This window comes from Oryza brachyantha, chromosome 1, assembly GCF_000231095.2.
Source record: "Oryza brachyantha chromosome 1, ObraRS2, whole genome shotgun sequence".
Classification (NCBI taxonomy): Eukaryota; Viridiplantae; Streptophyta; class Magnoliopsida; order Poales; family Poaceae; genus Oryza; species Oryza brachyantha.
Window position 1 is genome coordinate 31,035,692 of NC_023163.2, and position 10,156 is coordinate 31,045,847.

At 38.1% G+C, this 10,156-nt stretch overlaps 2 protein-coding genes across 2 annotated transcripts; one reads left to right on the plus strand and one right to left on the minus strand.

Moving 5' to 3' along the window:
* The first annotated feature begins 3,197 nt into the window (after positions 1–3,197).
* LOC102705392 (uncharacterized protein At3g27210) lies at positions 3,198–5,599 on the plus strand. Its single transcript, XM_006645177.3, has 3 exons — positions 3,198–3,544; positions 4,248–4,328; positions 4,907–5,599. Exons 1-3 carry the CDS (start codon positions 3,349–3,351, stop codon positions 5,332–5,334), a joined length of 705 nt encoding a protein of 234 aa, XP_006645240.1. The 5' UTR covers positions 3,198–3,348; the 3' UTR covers positions 5,335–5,599.
* A 713-nt stretch (positions 5,600–6,312) lies between these two features.
* On the minus strand, positions 6,313–8,587 carry LOC102705678 (transcription and mRNA export factor ENY2). Its single transcript, XM_006645178.2, has 5 exons — positions 8,478–8,587; positions 8,195–8,282; positions 7,795–7,889; positions 7,124–7,200; positions 6,313–6,706 (listed from the first exon to the last, which is right to left on the minus strand). Coding segments are annotated over exons 1-5 (342 nt in total). The 5' UTR covers positions 8,480–8,587; the 3' UTR covers positions 6,313–6,626.
* Positions 8,588–10,156: the final 1,569 nt, after the last annotated feature.

The following is a 10,156-nucleotide window of genomic DNA, read 5'->3' on the forward strand; positions in this document are numbered from 1 at the left end:
AATATCTAAAAAATATAATTAAAATGTATTTGATAATAATAATAATTACAACAAAATAAATGATAATTTTAATAAGATGAATGCTAGATGTGTGCCAAAAATCACCCACGTCATCTATTAAAATATGTGTGCCAAAAATCAAACACGTCATCTATTAAAATATGCATAGTAACACAATAACGATTTAGAACAATTTTGGTAGCTTAATAAATATTGGAAAAAAATCAGTCTTGACTGAAATTAGAAAGGAAGAATGTAAGGTATATAATAGTGCCACCTTTTTCTCATCGTCATCTTTTTATTGTCCCTTTGTTAGGTACCTTTTCGTCGTTGTTTGACAATTTCTCAGGTAGAGACAAAATGTAATCGTCATGAGAATAGTACATTGCATTACTAACCAATTGAGGGTGTCGGGCTTGTAACACCAAAGAAGATATTATTGACTCATCCAATCCAAATTTATAATGGATTATTAATCATCACTGTTGAAGAGATTGACATGTCTATCATTGGGCATATATTTGGCAACATTAGTTATTAATTCAAGGTTATAGCACAACGAGATACCAGGACTAGTATGTTTGTATTTAAAAGTAATCTATTCGTATAAATGAATCACTGATTTTCCACCCTCAATTTTTCACTTCTACTCTATAAGCCAAAATTTAAAATTTTCACTTAAATTTAGAGTTGATTTTTAGATTTTTTTAGCATAGTTTATTTTTAGTCGGTTTTTAGATCACTAAGAACTCATATAATAAATTTATTTATAAATTATTTTTAGTTTGTAAATATGCCGGCTAAAAGATCACCCCCCTTGTCACTCGGAGATCAACTCAGACGTGCATTTTTTTTCTAGCAGTAAATTTGATCCAAAACTTGGTGCAAGCTTCCGAATAACCGTGCTAAGATGAGAACAAATTAGAATATACATGAATTTCCACTGGGAACAGAATGCATGGTCTGAAAAGATCTGCATTGATCGACAAAATCACGAGGGCGCGAGGTGGATGACTGAACCTTGAATTGAGTATGGAGCGTATTAATTATCATTGATGTTGATGTTTGCTGCTACATCCATCCCAAAATACAATAACTTTTAAGAGTTAGGCACAAATATTAGATAGAAAATAAAATAAAATAAAGGATGGTTATGATTGCTGAAATAAATTAGTAGACTTGAGAGATGTTTGTTGATAGTTTGAGAGGAGAAATCTAGCAATTTTCTCCAACAAAATAACTTTACTTTTTGTTTATCCCAAACATGTATATACAAACACAAAAGACTAAAATGCTCTTACTTTATCAAATTTCAATGTAATTGTTCCACTTTATCTACTTTCAATGTGTATGTTCCATACTTTTACCAACTCTAATATTACAACTCTAATATTACTAAAAAGAAACTTATTTTAGAACAAACGAGGAAGATATACCTATAATCCTATTTTATGACGGATGAATTATATTTTAGAATAAACTTTAAATAATAAAAATAGCAATATTTAAAATGTAGCGATAACGGGAGAACACATGAGAAGAAAGATCAGATCTGTGATCCAAGAAATAAACACGCCTAAGAATCATCATGGTCATATGCATGTCTCTGCCAAAATTTCCAAGATGAAAGCCATACAGGGTTTCGGACATTGTAACCATCACAGATACCCAACACTGCAAGGTGTCAAAGTCTAACCTTGTCACCAATTGCTTAGTAGGATAGAGAGGGGGCTAGCGAATTAAGGACAAATAAAACATATCAACTTCACTTTCGGCTCTAGCTACTCTCCAATTTCACCACTGGTATTTTCAACTTGTTTTGGTGTACATTAATTGTTTCTGGTCGATGGTGGATTAGGGGTATTCAAGTCGCACATTACTAGCTACTAGGTATGCTAAAACACTAAATTTCAAAATATACATTTGTACACTGTTCGTTAAAGATTAAGGTTAGATCAAAAGATCATCTTTTAATCACTTTAGTGGTTTTTTTTATTTTTTGAATTGCTTATATTCTCTTCCAAACATCATCGTGGAATCCTTAATAATTTAATATAATTATAGTTTAGGACAGAGAAAGTACTTAACCTATTTTTTTCTAACTGTCATCAAAACTATTTACCTTCAACGACTTAACTTTTTATAAGAGAATTGCAAATACTTAAAAGGATACCATTCTATCAAGGTATATTGCAAACAATAATATTAATATTACTAGTAAATTAACTGTTCAAATATTACTACTGATCAAAATAAAAACAATAACGTGAACGGTTTAGGTGTGACCACAAGGCTGTTTCTTCACCAATGGTGCCAAATACCATGCAAAAATACATAATCCTATCTAGATTTGATTTTTGCATCAAATTTACGGGGGTATATTTCTTTTTTTCTTCCATCCATCATTAAATTTTCACAGCAGTAGAGAAAAAGAAACGTTGCATTTTATATCGCAACATAGTGGGCTTTAGTTCAACTGGTTAGACTCTTCAGTGTAACTATTGCATTTAAGCCTAATTATTGTTCTAGTGATAAACAACGCAAATATCAAAATATGGCTTAGTGCTCTCAATTACAGCTAACGATTCATTTAGTCGTAGACTATGTACCCATCAACGTTGAGACAACAATAACAATTTCATCAATCCAAAAGCCATGATCAACTCAGTTTTGGATACATTTTAGGGTCATCTTTAAAGTGTCTAAAAGAAAAATCTAAACAACATATTTACAAACAGAAACTAATTTGCGAATAAAATTTTTATATACGTGCTCGTAACAATCTAAAAGCTAAAGCTAAAAAATAAATTTTAATAAAAAAACATTAAAATCAACTTCAAATTTATGATTAAAAATTTAAATTTTGGGTTATAACTTAAACCAAAAAAAAATAACCATGTTATAGCGACAAGTGTGCACGCGTGATCGCCGTGTTTGTACCGTGTTTCGGAAAGAAGAAAAGAAAAACGTCGCAAACGGTCTCCAGTTCTTCCACTCGTGGCCCCACGTCCACATCCCAAAAGCCCAGAACGAGAGTACGACAGCCCGGGCCCACTTCGCTACTCCCAGCAAAGAAACCCACTCCCACTCTCCTCTCCCCCTCGCCTCCTCCGCTCTCTTCTTCCTCCTCCTCCTCCCCCCCAAGAGCCACTGCACCCTCCTCGCCCCTCCCTCTCTCTCTCTCTCTCTCTCTCTCTCTCTCTCATCGGCCCTTTCTCTTCTCTCTCTCTCTCATCGGCCCTTTCTCTCTTCTCTCTCTCTCCCTTTCTGTGCGTAGAGCTCTTTCGGAAGATGTTTGCTGCTGCGGTTTGAAAAGGTGTAGGGGGAGAAGTGGGGAGAGAGGGAGAGATGGGTTCTTGCGCTTCGGTTCACAAGGACCTCGGGCTCCCCAAGAAGCTGTTTCTCGCGTCGCCTAACAAGGAGAAGAAGAAGGCTGTGGACGGGAAGGGTGCTGCTCCGGGTGGCGGTGGCTCCGTTGATCTCCAGCGTAAGGTTGAGGGGGAGCAGCCGCCGGCAGCGCTTGTCTTCAAGAGCCCCGGTTCTGGTACGATTGGTTGATCTCTGCTTTCTTGGGTGTGTTTTTTTGTTTCTGGAGTGGGGTTTAGATGGTTGTTTGATTGGTTTAGTTTGGTTTGATAGGTGAGTTGATCTTGAAAGGTAAAAGAAGCAGATGATGACTTGGCTGTTCTTTCTGTGGGAAAAAAAGAGAGGCCTTTTTTGTTTGTTTATTGATTTATTGTTTGGGTCTGGATTTAAGAATTTGAAAGGGATGTTTCTGGTGTTAACAATAGCTTATAAAGATCAAAAGACTGCTTATTGGTATTAACAACTGTTTCTGAAAATCAAATAGATTGATTGTTTCAGTACGAACTGAGGATGTTAACTGAAACAGAAAGACACTGTCCATACAGTTTGGTTTTCTATTCAGGTTCATCCAAATCAAGATTTTATTGCTTCATAGCCATTTGATTAGCCTGAGGGTGCAGTGGTTTTGCATCTAGTAGTATCACTTTGTCCAAAATCAACTTCTAGCTCTCGTGTTACTAATCATCGATGAGGAGGTACAAGTTGACTGTTTTGTGTATTCTGATCATTATTATCTGTCACACTTGGGGGCACTTAGTTGAATTTGCTGTCTTCAATAATTAAGCTGATTGAATTTGTACCATGGTTACACATGCTTCTCTGACCTTGATATACAGATTATTTTAATGAGCAGTGGAACTTACAGAACTAAAAATTTGCAGGTAGCAAGGATGAGATGTTCTTTGACTCGCGGGCATGGTTAGATTCTGACTGCGAGGACGACTTCTACAGTGTGAATGGAGGTAATGCAACATCTGGACATGTAAACTAACTGTCTAATGGAATCTTAGTCTAATGATACAGATCAAGTTGGCTCCTTCTATTCTTGTGTGCCAGCTGCAGTTTGTTTGGCCCTTCATACTGACATTGCTATAGTGCCAGTGCCTTGGTTCATGCTGTTTTCATTTGGAGTCTATCCTATTATTGTATCGGTAGCATACTAGCATGAGGCTTGTTCTTTTTGTTAAGTCCAAATTGCATGTGCTCTGATTGATTTGGTGATGATACAGTTTTATTTGTGTCTCTAGATTCTAAGGGACTTACTTTAGCCATTGATTGCTCGTTGAGACAAAAGGTTGATGCCTTTGATTTCGTCTTTTGGCACTATCATGCTTCTGGCATCTAATGATCTGTTAGCTGCATTGGACCCCCACCTTTAGCTCCAGTTACCTATTCCATGGGGTCCTTTATTTCATAACTCCTGCTTATCCTGAAAATATATAATGAACCCAATTTATGTCTTCTGAGTCATTCTAGAATTTCAGTACCAAGTTATTTTCTTTTCCCCAGTCCATGCGTAACATATGTTTTTTGTGTGCAGATTTCACTCCATCTCGTGGCAGCACACCAAACTACCAACCCAGAACACAGACAGTTATGAGCAATGTATTTGTACCTGATAATGTACATAATTCCAAATCACCAGAACCTTCTCCAACTGGAAGGAGAAAACTGGCTGAGCTCCTGCAGGAGGCGATGCAGAATGGTTCTGAAGAAAGCACCACCAATGCCTCTGTACCAGTTATCAGCAAGAATAAGAAGCAGCAGCTGCAGACTGTTTCTGCAGCTGTGAAGCCAGTATCAGAGTCCAGCTCCGCATGTAGCACAGAACCGACGCCGATCAGAGAAGCGAAGAATCGCAAAGAGAAGGCGTGGTACACCGGGCGCTGTTGCTTGCCGGCCTTTGTTCATAGCCTAGCCTTAGATGAGAGGAGGCAGAAGATGGCCCCTGGACCTTGTGCTGTTTGACAAGGCTGCTCCCTTCTACAAGCTGTATGATACCTACAATATACCACCTGATCCGGCCTTGAGGCCACTGTAAAGAAGACAAGTACTAAGAGTACTATATCCTTGTAATAATCAAGTGAATAGTCACTCTTGAGATTTCATGTGCTGTATCCATGTTAAAGCAACTGCAAGGGGAGGCAATCTAGCTCAAGAAATCATCATTTTGTGCATATCTGAATGAATCTTTATGAAATATAAAATGCTCAGTTGCCAATTTTCTAATCAATCTGAAGAAAGTGCATGTGACATGTGGGATACCATGCCTCCTTTTCAATAGTTTTCACAATGTGATTGATTGGATAATTGTGATGGCCTTTTTGGGTTTCAGCTTGATTGATGCCAGACAAATGGATTGCTCTACCCAATACCATTTGTCCCTAAACTGTTTTTTTTCCTTTGACAAGTCAGCATGGCATGTGTCGTAACAATCGGGCAGAATTTGTGATTTTGTCATTTGTGCCATGAATCGAGCCGGATTCGTGGGCCGGCATTACCAACGTGTATGAGCAGCACTTTTGATCGAGCTTGTGATAATGACATGACAACTGCCCCAGGATATGGAATTATGGATGATTACACCGTTGCCTTCGTCATCTCTTATATTTCCAACTACTAGTACTACTGATAAGGCCAGTGATGCAATATATGGGCAATAACTCGAATTCTTCACCATTGGTTTGGCATGCAAACTTGGTAAATTCCATTGAATTTTGAACCCTTTTTATTCGTTTGAATAAAGCAAACAAGAGATATCAGCCCAAAAAAAGGCCAAATATGGCAGCCCAAACGAGCAACGAACTGCTCGTACACAAAAACATCTAACATTATCATCTCCACGAGTTTCACAACACGATAACATGGTGTCTGTTGACTCTATTCTCATTGGCCCATCGATTAAGATAACATAATCAATCAGGTCTAGCATGCTGCACATAAGCATTATCAAGATATGTCACTTTTCCCAAGTACTATCTAGAGGCAGCCAAGCCAACATGATGCAGCATAACAAGCTGTGAGGTTCCATTACAAATACATTTTTCAAGGTTCACACCTTAAGAGAGTGGTAAAGAGTTACAGACTGAGAAAAGGCCCAACTGCCTGCCTGACAGAGAAACATGTTGACAACACTACAAAGATTGTCTCATCATTTTGGTGTTCGTATCAGCAGATGCATTGTATTCCTGCACTGTTCCTCCCCACAGATCAGCGTCAAAACGTTCATATCTGTGGCTCCAATGATTCTGATAAATGGACTACCGAAGTGAGGAGGAGGACATGAGAAAGGATCGGATACGTTGCAGGAGCTCTGCCTTCACAGAATCAGGCACTGATGCTGTTCCAGAGACAATAGATCATGAGTCACATAATCAGGCACTGATGCTGTTCCAGAGACAATAGATCATGAGAACAGTAAGCGAGAGATAAACAAACACTTCCCCACCCAGTATTGTAGTACCGCCAGCCACCAGCAATAAAAATTGCGTGAGTGACGAACAGATGATAGGTCGCAATGAGGTAGGTATGTAGGCTTACTAACATAACAGTAATATCTATTTATTTGGTTAATTCACAAACCCAGTTTTAGTAGCAAAATATGAGAAAAGATAACAAAATGCATGACGATGGTGTGTTATTATTTTATAATTATCCTTTATTTAGCAGACCATTTGGTGTGCCACGGACTCAGCAAAATAAAATTCCTTGCACAACATCCGGAGAAGAAAAAAATGGAGAGATGAAAATAGCTGACCTCTTCCTTTTGGAGTAATAACATGAATAAGGTCGTCTACTGTAACATTATTTCTTCCTTTCTTCCTTGCATAGGCCCTATAGAAAATGAAACAGTTGATACAAGCAATGATGCTACAAAATATATTTGATGCTAAAGACATCAGTGACCAATCTTAACCATGGAACATGTTCAAATTCCAAAATGCCCCAACATGACAACACCAGGTAGGATGTGTAAGTCAGTGACGAGCTGTAATGTGGTTAAGTCTCTGTCTTCCTTAATGTCTCTACCTTAATGTCTCTAGCCCCAACATGACAACACTGCCTACCAGGGTTAAGAAGAACCATACTATAAGTACTACAGGGCCTATCCACAGTGGAAACTAAACAGTTAAAATAACCTTCTGCAAAAGGCATCTCTGAAGACACAAATGCTGTTTGATTTACTTAATGGCTAAACCTCTCGGGAAAGTCTCACAATGCCAAGTAAAAACATATTTTGTAGGATTGCTCTTTGTACATTAGGCAAACTATAGTAGCTAAGCACTAGGAAAACAGCAGAAGTACTACGGTACTAGATCATTATTATGTTTAGAGCAGTTAGTTGCAGTGTCATTGCCCGAATTCGAGAACATCAAACATACTCATCACAAATGATACCAAAAAAATTTGGCGGACGAGGAACCAAACCTGCAGAGAGCTTTCATCTCGTCCCTCCAGCCGCACTCGACGAGCCGCTCCCGGAGGAGCTCCATCAGCTTCTCCTTCTCCCCACTCTCTACCAACTTCACAAACCATAACCCACATCACTGTCACCACACTCGAACACATGGAGCAGCAAAGAGTGAAAAAAAAGAACACCCACCCCAGAACGATCCACCGCCCCCCACACTTGATCAAACCCTAACACCAAATCTAATCGGAGATTAGCCTCTTCCTGGGTGATTGGACGTCACCGGTAGCCGGAGAGCCCACCAAGTGGCAAGAACTTCAATCCCGCGGAAAAAATTGGGGGAAAAAACAACGAAAACGCCCGCGGTTTCGCGGATTCCAGCATGGTTTCCGCGAGAAGATGGAGAGCAAGCCGCACCTTGACGTTGATGATTTCTCTGAGGGAGAGATCCTTCTGCGGCTCCTCCTCCTGATTCGGGGTCGGCGGCCGATTAATCGACGCCCTCCTGCAGCAAAAAAGCTTCAAATTCAGTAAAACACCACCGGATTTCTCACGCGACCTACGACGAAGCTATACAAGAACTGACGGAAACAAGTGCGAATTCTAGCTCCGATTTTGTTCGATCGGACGAAGAATCCGTGGAATTGATCCGCGGATGCGCGTAGGAGCTGCTTAGAAAAGGATCGAGGAGGTCGCTTACATGCTTGGATTGGATTTCTCCCCCCTTCTTGCTTGCTTTTGCTTCCTGCTTCGCTTCGTGGCTTCGCTTCTCTCTCTTTCTCCGTGTCGGCCGATCCGGCATAAGAACTGACAGGCTGAGAATATTGGGCTTTTATTGGGCCTGGAATTTGGGCCCTTTCTTAGTTTAAGAGAGGTTTATCTAAGATTCATTCAAATGTGTGATGCGAAAAGGCGGACTATACATATCGACTCGGGTTTCAAAATAATTGACATAAGTTATTACTCCCTCCATTCCTAAATATTTAATGCCATTGACTTTTTATACACGTTTGACCGTTCGTTTTATTCAAAAAATTTTCTTAATTGCTAATTATTTTTATATCATTTCGTACATTGTTAAATATTTTTTATGCATATATATAGTTTTACATATTGATAATTTTTTGAATAAGACGAATAGTCAAACGCGTATAAAAAAGTCAACGACGTCAAACATTTAGGGACATAGGTAGTGTTTTTTTAGTAACTTTAACCATCCCTCTTTTTTAAAATAATATTATGTATATTTAAAAATATGTTACACTAGTGATATATGACTTATAAATATACAACAATATCATTTTTACTAATCATCAACCGATCGTTTAAATGTTATTAATGGTCAAAGTTAAAACAATAATAGTTAACGGTGAAGTAAATGAAAATGTAGGAAAGTAGTAAGACGGACATGTACATACACTGAACACTCGTAGCACGCCACACATCTGCATATACGACCCCCTCATATGTTTAGATAAACAAATACTATTGATGAACCTTAATCCTATTAAAACGCGTAGACACGTGCATGATATTCGTGATCATCAAGATTTAAATAATATCTCCATTGCTCCATCGTCACACTATTGGTGTTTCCACAATTTTTGAACGTTTGTGTTTGTGTTTGTTATATGACATGCAAACCATTTTGAGGGTTATAAATACGTAATTATGTAACCTTTAGATCCTTCTCGAAGTCTTTGTCTATCTATGTCACCCTCTTATTGTTCAACAAATTCGGACGAACTCTCAATCCTCAGATGATGATAGCTAACCAAGATAGGATGCAGGGCACGTAGGAGAAGGAATAAAAGGTATGCTTCCAAGTATATAAGGAGGTATAGCGTGACAATTTCCTAATAGTTGATGGCGAACACAGTAATAACAATGAGGTTATGAGGCCGTGACGATGCTATGAGTTGATGAGAGGATGATCAGCGGTATGTGAAGCAAGGAGAAAAACGTTAGAAGGTGGTGTGTTCATAGCAGTGTCGTGGAAAACGGAATACGGATGTCGGACGAAGAGGATGCCGTCAAATGATTAATCGGAATACGGATGATTAATCGGAATTATACGGGAATATAATGTTTATATTAATATATGTATACATTAGTATTACTCTTTTTTTGGGATATTTAAATATCTAAGATCATATAAAATAGATGTATTTATATCATTATTAATTTGAGCAATCATAAAAATAATCATGTCGTGTAAAGGTTAAAATTTCATTCCAAATAGTAATATTTTTAGTTTACTTTTATTATAAATTGTAAAAAATATAATAAAATATAAATGGTAGTAAACATAGGCACAAATATAAGTATAATTAGTTGTCAATGATAGAAATGTCAAACATACCAAAATAAAATGTATAG